Source organism: Hylobates moloch, unplaced genomic scaffold (assembly GCF_009828535.3).
Source record: "Hylobates moloch isolate HMO894 unplaced genomic scaffold, HMol_V3 SCAFFOLD_17, whole genome shotgun sequence".
NCBI classification, from domain to species: Eukaryota; Metazoa; Chordata; class Mammalia; order Primates; family Hylobatidae; genus Hylobates; species Hylobates moloch.
In genome coordinates this window covers 51,901,533-51,924,792 of record NW_026652292.1, presented here as the reverse complement: position 1 = coordinate 51,924,792, position 23,260 = coordinate 51,901,533, and the positions used below count along the sequence as shown (strand labels likewise).

Below are 23,260 nucleotides of genomic sequence, written 5' to 3'. Positions count from 1 at the left end.
ATGGGGTTTCTCCATGTTGGTCAGGCTGGTCTCAAACTCCCGACCTCAGGTGATCCGCCTACCTCGGCCTCCCAAAGTGCTGGGATTACAGGCGTGAGCCACCGCACCCGGCCAAAGTTGTAGCTTTTGGTTAATACTTAGATGCATTTTCCCTGCCACGTCTTAACATTCTGAAATCAGGATGATTTTCACAATCAATATGAATATATTTAATAAAGTAGTAGTTCTTTATTTCCTAAAAACCTATTAAATTGATAGTGACTTACAATTGAGAGCATCTTACAATCAAGGAAATATATAATAATGAGCCCAAATAAGTAATGTACTCCTTTTTCTCCCAAACATAATTACATCCTCCACTGGGAATCACACTTAAGCATTTACTTGCATGAGTAGCAAAGAGACACTAGTTTAGCCAACACTGACCTGCAGGTGATGGAACCAGTGATGATATAAAAGCCAAGCTGGATTATCCACAGGAGTGTGGACCTATAATCCCAAATGGCTCAAGAGCAGAACAGCCTCTTAGAGTGGAAGAGCCTTTATAATCTAAATATGAATTCATTTGCAGTGGAACTGTCAGACTTACAATCCTGTATTGTGCAGTACTCTAATGAAAGGTATAGAAAATTTAAATGGACACTCCACAAAGGAATTGTAGTATATTTCAAAGGGTATATTGAAGATGTGTAAAACCAAGGACCTTACCAGTTTATATATTAGTAAATACATTTTTTTAGTCACATTATTGTACTAGTTACAGCATTTAGCACATCTAAATTGGGCTTATTATTTTCACAAATTAGGTTCAGCTGTTGGATTTGCTTATGGTCTTTTCATGAAGTACTAAGTAACTCATTTCACAGTCTCCTAATCTTTTCTGGCAGATAAGTGTGGTGCTTGGCAAGAAAACTTTGTTTCTTTTTAATCTGAATGAACCAGATAACCCAGCTGATCTTGAATTTCAGCAGGACTTTGGCAACATTGTCTGCTATAATTGGTATGTCTGCTATAACTGGTATGTACAAAAAGCTCATTACAGAAGGACATCTGTAGGTTTTTCCTTACTAATTGTATTCAACTTTTGTTTGTAACATTCAATTCTATACATAACATTTTCTGATTCATGGTCTGTGATTTAGTATGCAGAACTACCTAGTATATTATCTGACACAAAGTAGGCCCTTGATAAGTTATATTCTATAATTCCTTTTTTTTTTTTTATTATACTTTAGGTTTTAGGGTACATGTGCACAATGTGCAGGTTTGTTACATATGTATCCAAGTGCCATGTTGATTTCCTGCACCCATTAGCTCGTCATTTAGCATTAGGTATATCTCCTAATGCTGTCCCCGCCCCCCCCACCCCCCACCCCACAACAGTACCCGGAATGTGATGTTCCCCTTCCTGTGTCCATGAGTTCTCATTGTTCAATTCCCACCTATGAATGAGAACATGCGGTGTTTGGTTTTTTGTCCTTGCGATAGTTTACTGAGAATGATGTTTTCCAGTTTCATCCATGTCCCTACAAAGGACACGAACTCATCATTTTTTATGGCTGCATAGTATTCCATGGTGTATATGTGCCACATTTTCTTAATCCAGTCTATTGTTGTTGGACATTTGGGTTGGTTCCAAGTCTTTGCTATTGTGAATAGTGCCGCAATAAACATACGTGTGCATGTGTCTTTATAGCAGCATGATTTATAGTCCTTTGGGTATATACCCAGTAATGGGATGGCTGGGTCAAATGGTATTTCTAGTTCTAGATCCCTGAGGAATCGCCACACTGACTTCCACAATGGTTGAACTAGTTTACAGTCCCACCAACAGTGTAAAAGTGTTCCTATTTTTTTTTTTTTATTATACTTTAGGTTTTAGGGTACATGTGCACAATGTGCAGGTTTGTTACATATGTATCCATGTGCCATGTTTCTATAATTCCTTAATTTTAAGGTACTTGCTAATTTACCATGTTGCCACTGATAGCTAATCTCCTTGTTTACCATATTGTTGCCTTCGTTGCTATAGGTATGGTGATGGCCGCATCATGATTGGTTTTTCATGTGGACATTTTGTGGTCATTTCAACTCATACTGGAGAGCTTGGTCAAGAGATATTTCAGGCTCGTAACCATAAAGATAATCTAACCAGCATTGCAGTATCACAGACTCTTAACAAAGTTGCTACATGTGGAGATAACTGGTAAGTTATTTTCACATATTTTTAGGAAAGTTTATATAGTAAAAAAGTGAATCAGCCAAACTTTGTTAGCTAATATGAATCTGGCAATCACATTTACAATTTAAAACGTCTAAGACTACTTTACTCTTGATTTTAATATTCAGGGCAAAAATATAAAACAAAGTATAGTTGAAAATCAATCTTAAATAGGTAGTTCTGGGTAACATGGAGTAAGCACACTCCACCCCATGTCTTCCACTGACTACAGCTGTAAAACGTGAACAGAATACATGGAGCAGATATTTAAGGACTCTGAAAAGTAAATAGTAGCAGGCAGATCGGAAAAGAAGACGGAATTTGAAGTGCCAACTAACCAGCATTGAGTCTCCCATTTGTCCTCTGCTGTCTCACAGCCAGGACTCAAGGAAGTCGGAAACCTAGAAGTAGGCACCAAAGCACAGAGAGAGCTTTAAGGAAGCTTTCTGGTTCTGGCTTAAGTTGCAAGAAAGAGAACTTACAATGCTCAAAGGCAGTTGGGGAAATCCCCTGGTTTTCTTTTTCTTTTTTTGTTCTTTGTTCTCTAATGCTCCAGCCACCAAGCAGTCTCCCCATGGCAGTGGCAACAAGAACAGTGGCACCAAGGACCCACAGGCACCTAAAACTCTGATGGAGGATAATCTTCTCTCCAATTAGAGGCTGTGGCTTCCAGAAGACAGGGCAAACCACTATTGCCTATTTTTCTCTCTATCCTCCCTTGGTCATAAGTGCTCATACAGTGTGGGAATTATGTGGTAGAACAGAGTAACTAGAGATCAAGCATTAATAGACGACCAAAATTAGGAGCCCTAGGGACTAGAAAGTACTAGATTGATCACAGAGAGGAAGGAACTCAGGAAAGCAACCCTGTAAAGATATTTATGAACTCCTGGGTTCATCCTTAAGCTCATATGTATAGACTTATCCTAAACATATACCAAAGACCCTGTGAACTGAACTGAGACATAGATCATAGCCAAGGTCTTATACTAGCCACTGAGTGGGCCACAGAGGGACATAATCTGAATACCACTGCAAAGGCGTTGAAAACAGAACTGACATTGAAACCATAAGCCACAGAAGCCTCCTTGAAACTTGTGGCCTGAACCCAGCCAGGTTGATGTCCTACTGAAACAAAAATATTAACCTTCTCCATGGGATTTAGATTAGACACAATCTCATAATTTCACAATGTCCAGAATATAACCCCAAATTACTTGACATATGAAGAATTAGGAAAATTTTAACTCGCTTGGGAAATAACAATGAAAAAACACCAATGCCAAGATGATGCAGATAGCAAATGTAGAAATGCTCCAAGAGGTAAGGCCTAATACTCTTGAAACAAATGGAAAGCTAGAAAGTCTCAGAAAAGAAATAGAACCAATAAAGAAGAACCAAATGGAAATTTTGGACCTATAAAATGCAATAAATTTGATGGATTTAATAGCAAATGGAGATAATAAAGTCAGTAAACTTGAAGAGAGATGATTAGAAAATATCCAATCTGAACATGGAAGAAAAAAATGAAACAAAATTATTTGTCCCAAAGACCTATTAGACAGTAACAAAAGGTCTAGTATTTGTGTCTTCGGAGTCCCAAAAATAATGGCTGGAAACTTTATGGCAAACGACATAAACCTGCATATTGTAGAAGCTCAGCAAGTCCCCAAAAGGATAAACCAGAAGAAATCTAGGGCTATTCACATCATAATCAAACATTGAAAAATAAAGATAAAGAAAAAATCTTGAAAGCAGCCAGAGAGCAACATTTTGAATGACAGTGGATTTTCTCACCATAAAGTATTGAGGCTAGAAGGAAATGCCACAATATTCTTAAAGTGCTAAAATAAAAGCATTGTCAACTGAAATTCTTTATCCAGTGACAATGTATGTCAGTAAATGAAAGCGAAATAAAGGCATTTTTAGATGAAGGAAAATGAAGAGACCATCTTGCTCTCTAAAAGAACTGCTGAAGGAAGTTCTTCAGATAGAAGAGAACTGAGAACAGAAGGAAATTTGGAACATTAAGAATGAAGGAAGAGCAACAGGAATGGTAAATATCCGGGTAAATATAATAGACTTTTTTTAAATTTTGAGATCTTTAACATACATGTGATGGTTTAAAACAAAAATTATAACATTGCTCAGTAGGGTGTTTAATGCATGAAAATGCAATATATAAGACAACTATACTATAAAGGGGAGAGAGGGTAAAAGCTTTTGTATGTGATAAGACTTCTACATTCCACTTGAAATGGCAAAATATTGATTCTAAGTAGACTATGAAAATTTAAATACGTATATTATAATCTAGAGCAACCTCTAAGAAAACTATTCAAAGAAATATACAAAAGCACAATAGATAAATTAAAATGGAATACTAAAAAATGTTCAAATCTAAACAAAGGAAAGAAACAGGAATAAAAACAAATAAAAGACAGAGGGAACAAATAGAAAGCAAATAATAAAGCAGTAGACTTCAATTCAAACATGTCAACACATTAAATGTAAGTGAAAAACTTATTAGACATAGACTGTTAGGGTGGATTTTTTTTTTTTTTTTTGAGACAGAGTCTCACTCTGTTGCCCAGGCTGGAGTGCAGTGGCATGATCTCGGCTCACTGCAACCTCCATCTCCCAAGTTCAAGTGATTCTCCTACCTCAGCCTCCCAGGTAGCTGGGATTACAGGTGTGCACCACCATGCCTGGCTAACTTTTGTATTTTTAGTAGAGACGAGGTTGTACCATGTTGGCCAGGCTGGTTTTGAACTGACCTCAAGTGATCCACCTGCCTCGGCCTCCCAAAATGGTGGGATTACAGGTGTGAGCCACCACACCCGGCCTAGAATGTATTTTTAATGACCCTATTAAAAGGGTCATTGTAAGAAATTCACTTCAAATATAATGATATAACCATGTAAAAGGATGGAAAAAGACCATACAAATGCTAACCAGAAGATAGCTAATCTAGCCATCATTTACATTGATATGTTTGAACTTAGCATGGCATTTAACCTTGTATTAGGTATTATAAGTGATCTAAAGATGACTCAAAGTATATGGGAGGATGTGCATAGATTATATGCAAATACAACATCATTTATATAATGGACTTGAGCATCTGTGGATTTTGGTATCCACAGAGGGATCCTGGAACCCAGTCCTTTTGGGATACTGAGGGACAACTGTAATGTATAGAACCAACTAGGCAGAAGGTCAACAAGGATATAAAAGACTAGGTCAGCACTATAAACCAACTAAACCTAATAGAACACTGCACCCAGCAGCAACAAAATTCACATTTTTTTCAAATGCCTATGGAACATTCACCACAATAGACTACCCTGGCTCATGAAACAGACCTCAGCAAATTTATATTGAATCATATAAAATATGTCCTCTGACCATAATGGAATCAAACTAGAAGTCAGTAACAGCAGGAAAACCTCCAAACACTTGGAAATTAAACAACATATTTCTAAATAATCCATGGGTCCTAGAGCCCCAAAGCAATTAAAAAATACATAGAACTGAATGAAAATGAAAATATATCAAAATACGTGGGAGGCAACTAAAGCAGCACAGAAGAAAATTTATAGCACTAAATGTTTACATTAGGGGGAAAAAGGGCCTCAAATCAGTAATCTAAGTTTCTACCTCAAGACACTGAAAAAAGGAGCAAGATAAACATAAAGCAAAAGGAAGAATATAATAAAAAGAAAATTGTGGGAGGGTGGAGCCAAGATGGCCAAATAGGAACAGCTCCGGTCTCCAGCTCCCAGCCCCAGCGACACAGAAGACGGATGATTTCTGCATTTCTGCTTGAGGTACCGGTTTCATCTCACTAGGGAGTGCCTAACAGTGGGTGCAGGACAGTCGGTGAAGCGCACTGTGCACGAGCCGAAGCAGGGCGAGGCATTACCTCACTCGGGAAGCGCAAGGGGTCAGGGAGCTCCCTTTCCTAGTCAAAGAAAGGGGAAACAGACGGCACCTGGAATATCGGGTCAGTCCCACCCCAATACTGTGCTTTTCCAACGGGCCTGGAAAACGGCACACTAGGAGATTGTGTCCCGCACCTGGCTCGGAGGGTCCTGTGCCCACGGAGTCTCGCTGATTGCTAGCACAGCAGTCTGAGATCAAGCTGCAAGGCGGCAGCGAGGCTGGGGGAGGGGCGCCCGCCATTGCCCAGGCTTGCTTAGGTAAACAAAGCAGCCAGGAAGCTTGAACTGGGTGGAGCCCACCACAGCTCAAGGAGGCCTGCCTGCCTCTATAGGCTCCACCTGTGGGGGCAGGGCACAGACAAACAAAAACTCAGCAAGAACCTCCACAGACTTAAAGGTCCCTGTCTGACTGACAGCTTTGAAGAGAGTAGTGGTTCTCCCAGCACGCAGCTGGAGATCTGAGAACGGACAGACTGCCTCCTAAAGTGGGTCCCTCACCCCTGAGCAGCCTAACTGGGAGGCACCCCCCAGTAGGGACAGACTGACACCTCATTCAACCGGGTACTCCTCTGAGACAAAACTTTCAGATGAACTATCAGACAGCTGAATTTGTGGTCTCATGAAAATCCGCTGTTCTGCAGCCACCGCTGCTGACACCCAGCCAAACAGGGTCTGGAGTGGACCTCTAGTAAACTCCAACAGACCTGCAGCTGAGGGTCCTGTCTGGTAGAAGGAAAACTAACAAACAGAAAGGACATCCACACCAAAAACCCATCTGTACATCACCATCATCAAAGACAAAAAGTAGATAAAACCACAAAGATGGGGAAAAAACAGAACAAAAAAACTGGAAACTCTAAAAAACAGAGCACCTCTCCTCCTCCAAAGGAATGCAGTTCCTCACCAGCAACGGAACAAAGCTGGATGGAGGATGACTTTGATGAGTTGAGAGAAGAAGGCTTCAGACGATCAAACTACTCTGAGCTACGAGAGGAAATTCAAAACAATAGCAAAGAAGTTAAAAACTTTGAAAAAATATTAGAAGAATGGATAACTAGAATAACCAATGGAGAGAAGGGCTTAAAGGAGCTGATGGAGCTGAAAGCCAAGTTTCGAGAACTACGCGAAGATTGCAGAAGCCTCAGTAGCAGATGCGATCAACTGGAAGAAAGGGTATCGCTGATGGAAGATGAAATGAATGAAATGAAGAGAGAAGGGAAGTTTAGAGAAAAAAGAATAAAAAGAAATGAACAAAGCCTCCGAGAAATTTGGGACTATGTGAAAAGACCAAACCTACGTCTGATTGGTGTACCTGAAAATGATGGGGAGAATGGAACCAAGTTGGAAAACACTCTGCAAGATATTATCCAGGAGAACTTCCCCAATCTAGCAAGGCAGGCCAGCATTCAGATTCAGGAAATACAGAGAACCCCACAAAGATACTCCTCGAGAAGGGCAACTCCAAGACACCTAATTGTCAGATTCACCAAAGTTGAAATGAAGGAAAAAATGTTAAGGGCAGCCAGAGAGAAAGGTCGGGTTACCCACAAAGGGAAGCCCATCAGACTAACAGCTGATCTCTCAGCAGAAACTCTACAAGCCAGAAGAGAGTGGGGGCCAATATTCAACATTCTTAAAGAAAAGAATTTTCAACCCAGAATTTGCTATCCCGCCAAACTAAGCTTCATAAGTGAAGGAGAAATAAAATACTTCACAGACAAGCAAACGCTGAGTGATTTTGTCACCACCAGGCCTGCCCTAAAAGAGCTCCTGAAGGAAGCACTAAACATGGAAAGGAACAACCGGTACCAGCCACTGCAAAAACATGCCAAATTGTAAAGACCATCGAGGCTAGGAAGAAACAATAGCAACTAACGAGCAAAATAACCAACTAACATCATAATCACAGGATCAGATTCACACATAACAATATTAACGTTAAATGTAAATGGGCTAAATGCTCCAATCAAAAGACACAGACTGGCAAACTGGATAAGGAGTCAGGACCCATCAGTGTGCTGTATTCAGGAAACCCATCTCACGTGCAGAGACACACATAGACTCAAAATAAAGGGATGGAGGAAGATCTATCAAGCAACTGGAAAACAAAAAAAGGCAGGGGTTGCAATCCTAGTCTCTGATAAAATAGACTTTAAACCAACAAAGATCAAAAGAGACAAAGAAGGCCATTACATAATGGTAAAGGGATCAATTCAACAAGTAGAGCTAACTATCCTAAATATATATGCACCCAACACAGGAGCACCCAGATTCATAAAGCAAGTCCTCAGTGACCTACAAAGGGACTTAAACTCCCACACAATAATAATGGGAGATTTTAACACCCCACTGTCAGCATTAGACAGATCAACGAGACAGAAAGTTAACAAGGATATCCAGGAATTGAACTCAGCTCTACATAAAGTGGACCTAATAGACATCTACAGAACTCTCCACCCCAAGTCAACAGAATATACATTTTTTTCAGCACCACACCACACCTATTCCAAAATTGACCACATAGTTGGAAGTAAAGCTCTCCTCAGCAAATGTAAAAGAACAGAAATTATAACAAACTGTCTCTCAGACCACAGTGCAATCAAACTAGAACTCAGGATTAAGAAATTCACTCAAAACCGCTCAACTACATGGAAACTGAACAACCTGCTCCTGAATGACTATTGGGTACATAATGAAATGAAGGCAGAAATAAAGATGTTCTTTGAAACCAACGAGAACAAAGATACAACATACCAGAATCTCTGGGACACATTCAAAGCAGTGTGTAGAGGGAAATTTATAGCACTAAATGCCCACAAGAGAAAGCAGGAAAGATCCAAAATTGACACCCTAACATCACAATTAAAAGAACTAGAAAAGCAAGAGCAAACACATTCAAAAGCTAGCAGAAGGCTAGAAATAACTAAAATCAGAGCAGAACTGAAGGAAATAGAGACACAAAAAACCCTTCAAAAAATTAATGAATCCAGGAGCTGGTTTTTTGAAAAGATCAACAAAATTGATGGACCGCTAGCAAGACTAATAAAGAAGAAAAGAGAGAAGAATCAAATAGATGCAATAAAAAACGAAAAAGGGGATATCACCACCGATCCCACAGAAATACAATCTACCATCAGAGAATACTACAAACACCTCTATGCAAATAAACTAGAAAATCTAGAAGAAATGGATAAATTCCTCGACAAATACACCCTCCCAAGACTAAACCAGGAAGAAGTTGAATCTCTGAATAGACCAATAACAGGTTCTGAAATTGTGGCAATAATCAATAGCTTACCAACCAAAAAGAGTCCAGGACCTGACGGATTCACAGCTGAATTCTACCAGAGGTACAAGGAGGAACTGGTACCATTCCTTCTGAAACTATTCCAATCGATAGAAAAAGAGGGAATCCTCCCTAACACATTTTATGAAGCCAGCATCATCCTGATACCAAAACCTGGCAGAGACATAACCAAAAAAGAGAATTTCAGACCAATATCCTTGATGAACATTGATGCAAAAATCCTCAATAAAATACTGGCAAACCGAATCCAGCAGCACATCAAAAAGCTTATCCACCATGATCAAGTGGGCTTCATCCCTGGGATGCAAGGCTGGTTCAACATACGCAAATCAATAAATGTAATCCAGCATATAAACAGAACCAAAGACAAAAACCACATGATTATCTCAATAGATGCAGAAAAGGCTTTTGACAAAATTCAACAACCCTTCATGCTAAAAACTCTCAATAAATTAGGTATTGATGGGACGTATCTCAAAATAATAAGAGCTATCTATGACAAACCCACAGCTAATATCATACTGAATGGGCAAAAACTGGAAGCATTCCCTCTGAAAACTGGCACAAGACAGGGATGCCCTCTCTCACCGCTCCTATTCAACATAGTGCTGGAAGTTCTGGCCAGAGCAATCAGGCAGGAGAAGGAAATAAAGGGTATTCAACTAGGAAAAGAGGAAGTCAAATTGTCCCTGTTTGCAGATGACATGACTGTATATCTAGAAAACCCCATTGTCTCAGCCCAAAATCTCCTTAAGCTGATTAGCAACTTCAGCAAAGTCTCAGGATACAAAATTAATGTACAAAAATCACAAGCATTCTTGTACACCAATAACAGACAAACAGAGAGCCAAATCATGAGTGAACTCCCATTCACAATTGCTTCAAAGAGAATAAAATACCTAGGAATCCAACTTACAAGGGATGTGAAGGACCTCTTCAAGGAGAACTACAAACCACTGCTCAATGAAATAAAAGAGGATACAAACAAATGGAAGAACATTCCATGCTCATGGGTTGGAAGAATCAATATCGTGAAAATGGCCATACTGCCCAAGGTCATTTATAGATTCAATGCCATCCCCATCAAGCTACCAATGACTTTCTTCACAGAATTGGAAAAAACTACTTTAAAGTTCATATGGAACCAAAAAAGAGCCCGCATCGCCAAGTCAATCCTAAGCCAAAAGAACAAAGCTGGAGGCATCACGCTACCTGACTTTAAACTATACTACAAGGCTACAGTAACCAAAACAGCATGGTACTGGTACCACAACAGAGACATAGATCAATGGAACAGAACAGAGCCCTCAGAAATGATGCCGCATAGCTACAACTATCTGATCTTTAACAAACCTGACAAAAACAAGAAATGGGGAAAGGATTCCCTATTTAATAAATGGTGCTGGGAAAACTGGCTAGCCATATGTAGAAAGCTGAAACTGGATCCCTTCCTTACACCTTATACAAAAATTAATTCAAGATGGATTAAAGACTTATATGTTAGACCTAAAACCATTAAAATCCTACAAGAAAACCTAGGCAATACCATTCAGGACATAGGCGTGGGCAAGGACTTCATGTCTAAAACACCAAAAGCAATGGCAACAAAAGCAAAAATCGACAAATGGGATCTCATTAAACTAAAGAGCTTCTGCACAGCAAAAGAAACTACCATCAGAGTGAACAGGCAACCTACAGAATGGGAGAAAATTTTTGCAACCTACTCATCTGACAAAGGGCTAATATCCAGAATCTACAATGAACTCAAACAAATTTACAAGAAAAAAACAAACAACCCCATCAAAAAGTGGGCAGAGGACATGAACAGACACTTCTCAAAAGAAGACATTTATGCAGCCAAAAAACACATGAAGAAATGCTCATCATCACTGGCCATCAGAGAAATGCAAATCAAAACCACAGTGAGATACCATCTCACACCAGTTAGAATGGCCATCATTAAAAAATCAGGAAACAATAGGTGCTGGAGAGGATGTGGAGAAATAGGAACACTTTTACACTGTTGGTGGGACTGTAAACTAGTTCAACCATTGTGGAAGTCAGTGTGGCGATTCCTCAGGGATCTAGAACTAGAAATACCATTTGACCCAGCCATCCCATTACTGGGTATATACCCAAAGGACTATAAATCATGCTGCTATAAAGACACATGCACACGTATGTTTATTGCAGCACTATTCACAATAGCAAAGAGTTGGAACCAACCCAAATGTCCAACAACGATAGACTGGATTAAGAAAATGTGGCACATATACACCATGGAATACTATGCAGCCATAAAAAATGATGAGTTCATGTCCTTTGTAGGGACATGGATGAAACTGGAAAACATCATTCTCAGTAAACTATCGCAAGGACAAAAAAACCAAACACCGCATGTTCTCACTCATAGGTGGGAATTGAACAATGAGAACTCATGGACACAGGAAGGGGAACATCACACTCCGGGGACTGTTGTGGGGTGGGGGGAGGGGGGAGGGACAGCATTAGGAGATACACCTAATGCTAAATGACGAGTTAATGGGTGCAGGAAATCAACATGGCACATGGATACATATGTAACAAACCTGCACATTGTGCACATGTACCCTAAAACCCTAAAGTATAATAAAAAATAAAAAATAAAAAAAGAAAATTGTGAAATGGAAAATGAGAAAATTTCAAATATCAGCCTGACCAACATGGAGAAACCCTGTCTCTACTAAAAATACAAAACTAGCCAGGCATGGTGGTGCATGCCTATAATCCCAGCTACTCGGGAGGCTGAGGCAAGAGAATCGCTTGAACCCAGGAGGCAGAGGTTGCGGTGAGCCAAGTTCACACCATTGCACTCCAGCCTGGGTGACAGAGCGAGACTCCGTCTCAAAGAAAAAAAAAATCAATTAAACAAAAAGCTGGTTCTTTGAAGAAAGTAAAATGGTAAGCCTCTAACAAGCCTGACAAAAATAAAAAGAGAATAGACACAACAAATCACCAATATCAAGAATGAAACAGGAGTATCCCTACAGATCTGAAAGCCATTATGAGAATAATAAAGGAATACTACAAACAATTTTACACTCAAAATTTGACAACCTAGAAGAAATGGGACAATTCTTTGAAAACTGCAAACTACCAAAAGTCAACCCAAATGAAAACAGATCATCTGGATTAGCCCTATAACTACAGTAAAATGGAATTAGTGATTTAAATGCTCCCAAAAAATAAATCTCAAGGCCTGTATGGTTTCATTGAAGAATTTTGCCCAACACTTGAGAAAGGATTAATACCAATTTTTAAAAAATCTCTTCTAGAAAATAAAAGAGTAGAGAACATTTCAACTTATTTTATAAGGCTAGTATTACCTTTATACCAAGACCAAAGACAGTGTATTAAAAAAAAAAAATACAGGTCAATATTTCTCATAAACTTGAGCATGAAAATTCTTAACAAAATTTAACAAACTGAATGTAGCAATGTATAAAAAGAATTATACTTCATGACCAAGTGTGATTTATTTCAGATACTGAAAATATCAAATGGTTCAATATTTAAAAATCAGTGTAATCTAGGTCAGGTGCAGTGGCACATGGCTGTAATCCCAGCGCTTTGGGAGGCTGAGCCAGGAGGATCACCTGAAGCTAGGAGTTCGAGACTAGCCTGGGCAATATAGCGAGACCCCATCTCTAAAACAAAATAGCCAGGCATGGCGGCATGTGCCTGTATTCCTAGCTACTCAGGAAGCTGAGGTGGGAGGATTGCTGAGCTAAGGAGTTTGAGGTTGCATTGAGCTGCAGTTGCATCACTGCACCCTAGCCTGAACAACAGAGCAAGACCCTGTCTCAAAAAGAAAACAAAAAAAAAATGTAATCACTATATCAGAAGCTAAAAAAGACAACCATATAATCACATCAATTGACCCAGAAAAAGCATTGCACAAAGTCCAGCACACCTTCATGATAAAAACTCTCAGCAAGTTAGGAATAGCAGGTAATTACCTCAATTTGATAAAGAACAATATAGGCCGGGCACAGTGGCTCACGCCTGTAATCCCAGCACCTTGGGAGGCCAAGGTGGGAGAATCACTTGAGCCCAAGAGTTCAAGACCAGCCTGGGCAATATGGCGAGACCCCATCTCTACAAGTTGCCTGTAGTCCCAGCAACTTGGGAGGCTGAGGTGGGAGAATCACTTGAGCCTGTGAGGTTGAGGCTACAGTGAGCTGTCGTCGTTTCCTGTAGTCCCAGCAACTTGGGAAGCTGAGGTGGGAGGATCACTTGAGCCTAGGAGGTTGAGGCTGCAGTGAGCTGTGATTGTGTCACTGCACTCCAGCCTGGGCAAAAGAGTGAAACCCTGTCTCAGAAAAAAAAGAACAACTGCAAAAAACCTACACCTAATATCATGCTTAATGGTGAAAGACGGAATGCTTGTCCCTTAAGATTAGGAACAAGACAAGAATATCTGCTCTCACTACTCTTAATCAACCTAGCATTAGAAGTTCTAGCCACTGCAATAGGCAAGAAAAAGAAATACACAGCACTCAGATTAGAAAGGAAGAAGGAAAACTATCTCTATTTGCAGAGGTCATGATCATCTTGGGATTTTCTACATAAAAATCTTGGAATTTTCTACATAAAAGCAACTCCTGGAACTAAAACTAATAAATGAGTTTTAGTTTATTTTTCTGCAAAAAAGCAACTCCTAGAACTAAAACTAATAAATGAGTTGAGCAAGATTGTAGGATATAAGATCAACACACAAAAATTAATCATATTTCTATATACTAACAATGAACATTAACAATGAAAACAAAAATGAAAACCAATACCATTTTCAGTCACTCCAAAGAAACTGAACTGCTGAAGTATACCTCTAACAAAACCTGTACAGTGTCTTTGCTGAAAATTATAAAATGCTGATGAAACAGATCAAATTAGACCCAAATAAATAGATATACTGTGTTCATAGATTGAAAAGCTCAACAAAGTGAAGATGTCAGTTCCCCCAAGTTGATCTATTGTTTAATGAAATTTATATCAAAATCCCAGCATGCTTCTTTGTAGGCATAGGCATGCTTATTCTAATATAGACAGAGAGAGAGAGAGAGAGAGAGAGAGATAGATAGATAGATGTAGATAGGCACAGATCCTAAAATAGCCAACAGCAATCTTAAAAAAGAACAATAAAATGGGAGAAATCATTCTTCCCAATATAAAAACTTGTTTAGCTACAATCATCAAGACTATGTATCATTGGCAGAGGAAAAGACATATCAATCAATGCAACAGAATAGAGAAGACAGAAATAAACCCACATAAATATGCACAGTTGGTTTTTGACAAAGGTGAAAAATATTTCAATAAAAGCAAAATACCCTTTTCAACAAATGGTACTGGGGCAATTAGACATCCACAAGTGAAAAAAAAAAAATTTCAACACAAACCTTACATCTTAATAAAAAATTCACTCACGGACTTAAATATAAAATGTAAAACATAGGAGGATATCTTTTGGATCTAGGGTTAGGCAAAGAGTTCTTAGACTTGAAACCAAAAGTACAATCTATAAAAGGAAAAATTGATAAAGTAGATGTCATCAAAATTTAAAACTTTTGCTTTGTGAAATACTCTGTTAAAGATGAAAAGATGGCTGGACGCGGTGCCCCACATCTGTAATTCCAGCACTTTGGGAGGCCAAGGCAGGCACATCACCTGAGGTCAGGAGTTTGAGACCAGCCTGGCCAACGTGGTGAAACCTTGACTCTGAAAATAAATAAACAAATAAATAAGATGAAAAGATAAGCTGCAAAATGAGAAAATATTTGCAAACCACATATCCAACAAAGGGCTAGTATCTAGAATATGTAAAGGATTCTCAAGACCTAACAGTATGTCGTATGTTTAACATCTGTATATGTTATCAGCCCAACACTATGTTGATACTATTTTTGTTTACATGTCAATTATCTATTTACATATCAATTTATGCAACACCAAAATAATAAATTTACTTATATAGTTACCATTAAACAAAAACCCAACATTAAAAAAAGCGAACAACCCTATTAGAAAATAGGCAAAAACATAGATTTCACCAAATAATAACAAATACATGAAAAGATACTCAACATGATTAGCCATTAGGGAAATGCTAATTAAAACCACAATTAGCTATTACTACCCATCTATTAGAATGACTAAAATGAAAAATAGTGGTAACACCAAATGTGGGTAAGGATGAGGAGAAACTGGATTACTCATACATTGCTGGTGGGAACGCATCATGGTACAGCTACTCTGGAAAACAGTTTGGCAGTATCTTAAAAAACTAGACATGCGATTACCATATGATCCAGCAGTTAGACATCTGGCCATTTATTCCAGAGAAATGAACACCTACATTCAGATAAAAACCTGTATGTGAATGTTTATAGCAACTTTATTTGTAATAGCCAAAAACTGGAAACAATCCAGGTGTCCTTCAGTGGGTGAATGGTTCATCCATGCCATAGAACACTACTCAACAATAAAAAGGAACAACCTATTGATACACCCAACAACTTGAATGAATTTCCAAAGGATTGCGCTGAATGGAAAAAAGCCAGTCTCAACAGGTTGCATACTATATGATTTCATTTATATAATGTTCTTGAAGAGAGAGAATTATAAAAACAAAGAACAGATTAGTGATTCCCAGAGGTTAGAGATGGAGCTGGGTGAAGGAAGGAGGTGAGTGTTTATAAAAAGGCAACATGAGAGATCCTTGTGGTCATGGAACTATCCATATCCTGACTATGGTTGTGAATCTCATGAATCTCATGTGTGAGAAAGTTACCAAACACACACACTGAGTACAAGTAAAACTAGGGACATCGGAATAAGATTTGTGGTTTCTATCAATGTCAGTATCCTGATTGTGATATTATACTATAGTGTTTCAAGATGTTACTATTGGGAGAAAAGGGGACATGGAATCTCTCTCTCTATATTGCCTCTTACAACTACCTGTGAATCTAAAATTATCTTAAAAGTTCAATTAAATGAAAATAATGAGGGAAAAAATGTAAGAGGAAAACACTGGAAGAGAAGAGAAAGGAGAAAAGGAGATTAGGAGGAAAGAAATGTTACAACTATTAGTTCCCAACATTGTACTACACAACTTTCATTTACATCAACTTACTTATTCTTATTACAACCTTATGAAATAATGTTATGCCAACATTTTTCAGAGCTTTCAACCTGATCCTTCTGATCCAAATTTAATGTTCTTTCTATATTATAATTCACTTCCTTTTGTATGAAAGAACTCTGGGCAGGGGAGAAAGGGAACACATTGTAAAGAGAAACCTGTATCATCTTTCAATAATTAATAGTACCCAGGAGAATATTTTCATACCCAAATTTCTTCAGGACAATTTTAACCTCCTTATTCCTGAAGCTATAGATCAGAGATTAAGCCAGGCACAACCCTGCCCGCCCCCCATCTCTGCACACAGTAAACAAACAACCAACAACAAACCCAAAAATTTAAAGATAAAATATAATGAAGTACAGAAATTCTAATATTTTCTTACCTTAACGCAATAGATCATTCTGTACATCACATTTTGGAGACCAGTAACCTATTCCATGGTTTATAGTTTTTTGTGAACTAAAACAGTTTTATATAAAGATCATACATATTTTTTAAAAATACATTTTTGTTTTTCAGCATTAAAATCCAAGACTTGGTTGACTTAAAAGACATGTATGCTATACTCAACCTGGATGAGGAAAATAAAGGTATTGATTTTTCTGATGCAGATCGACATTTTATCATTCCAGTTACAGAGAGTAAGGTTGTGTTTGTTATTTGACTTGCATTTGTTGTAGGAGGAATAAATTTTTCTTTTTTTTGAGATGGAGTCTCATTTTGTAGCCCAGGATGGAATGCAATGGCGTGATCTCTGCTCACTGCAACCTCCACCTCCCAGGCTCAAGCTATTCTCCTGTCTCAGCCTCCCAAGTAGCTGGGATTACAGGCACGCACCACCACGCCCAGCTAATTTTTGTATTTTTAGTAGAGATGGGGTTTCACCATGTTGGCCAGGCTGGTCTCGAACTGCTGACCTCAGGCGATCCACCCACCTTGGCCTCCCAAAGTGCTGGGATTACAGGTGTGAGCCACTGTGCCTGGCCAGAAATAAATTTTAATACTCTTCACTACAGTTCCCGAAAATAGTCTCCTTATTTTAGTAATTATGTTGTCATACTGCTTGACTAGAAAGAAAGATATGTCTACTTTGATCCAGAGATTTATAGTGAATTTTATCCTAATTCTAATATAAAGTATAAATTCTTATATACAGTCATGACCCACATAATGATGTTTCAGTCAACAGTGGTCCACATACATGGTCCATATTTGCTACCTTTTCTTTCTTTTTTTTTTTTTTTTTGAGACAGGGTCTTGTTTTGTTGCTCAGGCTTACTATACATTTTCTATATTTAGATATGATTCAATGTGCAAGTACTTACTGCTGTGTTACATTTGCCTACAGTGTTCAGTACAGTAACATGCCATGCAGGCTTATAGCCTGGGAGCAATAGGCTATACCATATAGCCTAGGTACGTAGTAGGCTATTTCATCTATGTTTGTGTAAGTACACTCTATGATGTTCACACAACAACAAAGTCACCTAATGACAGATTTCTCAGAACACAGCCCTGTTGTTAAGTGACACATAACTGTACTTTCCCTTTGAGCCACAGGGAATGAGCCAATGCTCATATTCTTATGCCAATCCATGGCAAATTTCCTAGTCTAAAAAAAACTACTTAAACTAGTAAGGAAAATATTTGAAAATTGTTATGTCTCTGGTAGCTTAAATGAAAATATTTGTTTGCTGCCTACAACTATATATTGTTTTTGAATAATCATTTATTTTGTCGATTATTTCAGGACTGGGTACCTTGTCCTGGACTGATGATGGCCAGTTGCTAGCACTCTCTACCCAAAGGGGCTCACTTCATGTTTTCCTGACCAAGCTTCCCATACTTGGGGATGCCTGCAGCACAAGGATTGCCTATCTCACCTCCCTCCTTGAAGTCACCGTAGCCAACCCTGTTGAAGGAGTATGAAAATGGTGTTATTTTTCTTTTATTTATTAGTAAAATTAAAATAAGTTTAGCCATTGGTTTATTACTATTTTCTCTATTATAGGAGCTACCAATCACAGTTTCTGTTGATGTGGAACCCAGCTTTGTGGCAGTAGGTCTTTATCATCTGGCCGTAGGAATGAATAATCGAGCTTGGTTTTATGTCCTTGGAGAGAATGGCAAGTCTAAATCCAGTTTATTCTTATCTAGCACATAATTCTGTCCTTATTTGGGAAGCACTGGAAGTTTCTTTTAGGACCAAGTCTTTCACTCTTTTTTGTTCACATATCTCATTCTTAGCTTAAATGGTTTTGTAAGTCTTCTAAAAATTTGCGTAATTTTTAGAAAGTTTTTATTCTTTACCTTTGTAGTGAAGGCAGCATAGCATAGTGGGTAGAGTATGAGCTTCAGAATTAGAGAGGCCCTGGATTTGATTTCTCTTTCTGCCTCTGTTAGCTAAGTGACTATAGACAAATGACTTTACACTCGTGAGCCTTACTCATCTGGAAAATGAGGATACTTCTACTTTTAATGGATCATGAGGAAGATTAAATAAAACAAAATGTGTGATCTCACTTGGCACAGTGACTTTTTTTAAGCACTCCTAAACCTAGTGGGTACTTAATAAATGTTAGTTCTGTCTCCCCTTTTATTCTTTGAATAATAGCTATTAGCATGTGAGGAAAACCTTGTTTTGTTTTTTCTTCCCCTGCCTCCTCCCCATCACCTTTCTCCAATTCTAGGTCAGATAACCCTCAGGAATAGAACAAACCTGAAAATTAACCTGTTAAACAGGAAACACCATTAAGTTTCTTGCCACTTAAGGTTTAATTCTTAATTGTTTTGCATATAATTTTATTTTCTATTACTTTGTTTCATGTAAACCATAATGGAATGCCTGAAGGCAAATTTATATGGCAACTAAGATTAAAATGAAATTTAATCTTTAAGATTCAATTTAATCATTTAATCATTTAAGATTAAAATGAAATTTTAAGTTCAGAATATTTTTGCAAAAGCACCTTTTAAAATTATTTGCAAGTATGTATGAGATAGTTTTATCAATATTTTAATGTGTTGGTTTTTAAAAATTGCTACAGCTGTGAAAAAATTGAAAGATATGGAGTATCTGGGAACAGTAGCCAGTATGTGCCTTCATTCTGACTATGCTGCTGCACTTTTTGAAGGCAAAGTCCAGTTACATTTGGTAAGTATAATTTTGATGTCCTGGAGACGTGCTAAGTTAAGTTATGATGAATAGCCTAATGTCTGATTATCAAGATTATTGGTCAGGAAGCAAGGATGTACAGACTAACTAGAAAGCCAGGTGTGAGTAAAGGATTAAGAAAATGCTTCCCCTTCTATATGAGAAGTTCTGTTGACTTTCTAACCCTGTTCCCCAAAAACCTGATAAATACCAACAGTGCTACTCACAACATAGCCTTTAGTAAAATAGTAATAATAATAATAATTACCCTGCTGGTAAATGGCAGCTAGAAGGAACTATACATGAACTATGAAAACCTGATGGGAATGCCATACCTTTGGGCTTCCTGGAACGTGTTGACTCATATTCGGGCGTTTTGTGTGTGAGGGTCTTTGAAACCATGCCTGCTGAGTTGTTCAAGAGATGTTGGCACCTGTGAAGAGGGGGCTTTTAAGTCAGGGCATCTCTCACATCTGTTTCATGGCTCTTTACATCTGGGAAGACAAAGAAATTAACAATTAGATAGCTGCAGAGCCTGCAGTAAAGACTGTTCACACTAAGAGGGACATCTGTGCTACCTTGCTGGCGAGCCGTGGTTCCTGTCTGATAGCTTTCTGACTAAACTGACCTCTGGTAGTCTCAGGAGCCTGAATGTTTAGTTGAACTTGAATAAATAAAGATACCCCTAAATGTTGTATAGCAGGTTTACTCAAATAAATTTGTGAGCCATTATTATTCTTTACGTCTTAGATAGAAAGCGAAATCTTGGATGCTCAAGAAGAACGTGAGACTCGGCTTTTCCCAGCAGTGGATGATAAGTGCCGTATCTTATGCCATGCCTTAACTAGTGATTTCCTCATCTATGGTACAGATGTATGTATTGCCTTCTTTTTTAGAGAACATTGGGAATTTCTAATTTTTATTTTGTGATCTCAATCATTCCCTATTGAATCCAATACAATTAATGAAGTTATCTGTGATTAATTATATACATTCATGTGTCTCTTCACAGTGGGGATACATTCTGAGAAATGTGTCATTGGGCAATTTCATCATTGTGTGGATGTTATAGAGTGTGCTTACAGGAACCTAGATGGTACAGCCCACTGCACACCTAACCTGTGTGGTAGAGCCTATTGCTCCTAGGCTACAAACCAGTACAGTATGTGACTGTACTGAATACTATAGGTAATTGTAACACAATGCTATCTAGACATAGACAAGGTACAGTATATGTATGATATAAAATATTTAAAATGGCGTGCCTGTATAGGGCACTTACCATGACAGAAGCTTGCAGGACTGGAAATGGCTCTGGGTGAGTGAGTGAGTGAGTGGTGAGTGAATGTGAAGGCCTGCAGCATTACTGTACACTACCATAGATTTTTATCAACACTGTACACTTAGGGACACTAAATTTATTTAAACATTTTTTCTTCAAAAATAAATTAACCTTAGCTCACTATAACTTTATAAGCTTTTAAATTTAAAAAAACTTTTTGTCTCCTTTGTAGTAACACTTAGCTTAAAACACACATTGTACAGTTACACAAAATATTTTCTTATATCCTATTCTATAAGCTTTTCTCTGTTTTTCACTTTTTTTAACTTTTAAACTTTTTATAAAAACTAAGACACACACACATTAGTGCAGGCCTGCATCGCATCAAGATCATCAGTATCACTGTCTCCCACCTCCACATCTTGTCCCACTGAAAGGTCTTCAGCACGAATAACATGCATGGAGCTGTCATCTCCTGTGATAACAATGCCTTCTGGATACCTCTTGAAGGACCTGGTTGAGCCTGTTTTACAGTTAACTTTTTTTTAATAAATAGAAGTGCACTCCAAAATAACAATAAAAAGTATAGTATGATAAATACATAAACCAGTAACAGTCATTTATTATCATCATCAAGTATTATGTACTACACATAATTATATGTGCTATACTTTTATATAACTGGCAGCACACAAGGTTTGTTTACACCAGCATCAATACAAACTTGAGGGTAATGCCTTATGCTCTGACATTATGACATCCATGATGTCACTAGGCAATAGGAATTTTTCAGCTGCATCCTGATCTTATGGGACTATCATCATGTACACAGTCCATCGCCAACCAAAACATTATGTGGCGAATGACTGTACATATATAGAACACGCAGGTGGCATGATTTGTTAATATCAGTGGTTTTATGATTTTAAGCAATTTTGATGGCCTAGTGAAAAGCTCAGACTTTGGAGCCTGGCAAATCTGGCCTCAAACACCAGTTCTATCACTTACTAGCTGGTGCTTAACCCCTCCAAGCCTTGTTTTCCTTATCTGGGTGTTTTAAGGATTTAATTTGGTGATGAACATAGACAATTCAACTTCACATCTCTAATGCCTGCATTTAGTAGGCATTCAGCAAATATTAAAATTAATTGAATATTGAGAATCTGACTTCAATTTCTTGGTCCTTTGAACCATAGGTACCCTAAATGTCCAAATATTACATTAGCCACATGCACATAAACCAGTTATAGCATCTTATATTTGTAAACAGTTTTCACAGATTTTTCAAAGCATATCATACCTGTTACCTTGTTCAGTCTGTAAAAGAATTAAGTTGTTAGAAAATGCTTTGTTTTCCACTTTAGCAAAATAGTGGCCGGGTGCAGTGGCTCCCACCTAAAATCCCAGCATTTTGGGAGGCCGAGGTGGGTGGATTGCTTGAGCTCAGGAGTTCGAGCCCATCTTGAGCAACATGGCGACACCCCCATCTCTAATAAAGATACAAAAAAATAGCCAGGCGTGGTGGTGTGTGCCTGTGGTCCCAGCTACTCAGAAGGCTGAGGTGGGAAGATCACTTGAGCCCTGGGGGTGGGTTGCCAGTGAGCTGAGATCGCGCCACTACACTCCAGCCTGTGTGACAGAGCAAGACCCCGTCTGAAAAACAAACAAAAAAAACAACAACAAAGAAAAAGTTATTTACTATTTTAAAAGTTTCCACTTTCTCACATGAAATTATCATTATTATTATTGTTTTTTAGAGACAGGGTGTTACTCTGTCGCCCAGGCTGGAATGCAGTGGCACGATCATAGCTTACTACAATCGCAACCTCCTGGGCTCAAGCAATCCTCCTGCCTCATCCTTGTGAGTAGCTAGGACAGGTGCATGCCACCATGCCCTGCTAATTTTTAGTTTTTTTAATTATTTTTCTTTTTTCTTTTCTTCTTCTTCTTCTTCTTTTTTTTTTTTTTTTAGAAACGGATCTCCTTGTTTTTTTGTTTTTTTGTTTTTATGAGACGGAGTCTCTCTCTGTCATCCAGGCAATTCTCTGCCTCAGCCTCCCTAGTAGCTGAGATTACAGGCACCCGCCACCACACTCAGCTAATTTTAGTATTTTTAGTAGAGATGGGGTTTCATCATCTTGGCCAGGCTGGTCTTGAACTCCT

General features: G+C 38.3%; 1 protein-coding gene across 8 annotated transcripts in view; it reads left to right on the top strand.

Moving 5' to 3' along the window:
* WDR19 (WD repeat domain 19) overlaps positions 1 to 23,260 on the top strand; it is a 111,252-nt gene that overhangs the window by 21,673 nt on the left and 66,319 nt on the right. For all 8 annotated transcript variants that reach the window (XR_004244854.2, XR_009210629.1, XM_032135839.2 and 5 more), the window contains 7 exons: positions 888 to 1,000; positions 2,033 to 2,206; positions 17,181 to 17,251; positions 18,412 to 18,584; positions 18,673 to 18,787; positions 19,709 to 19,815; positions 20,566 to 20,688. Coding sequence is in view for 6 of the 8 variants with exons in the window: in XM_032135839.2 (XP_031991730.1) it covers positions 888 to 1,000; positions 2,033 to 2,206; positions 17,181 to 17,251; positions 18,412 to 18,584; positions 18,673 to 18,787; positions 19,709 to 19,815; positions 20,566 to 20,688 (876 nt within the window). In the remaining 2 variants the exon portion in view is untranslated. The remainder of the gene's footprint in view (positions 1 to 887; positions 1,001 to 2,032; positions 2,207 to 17,180; positions 17,252 to 18,411; positions 18,585 to 18,672; positions 18,788 to 19,708; positions 19,816 to 20,565; positions 20,689 to 23,260) is intronic.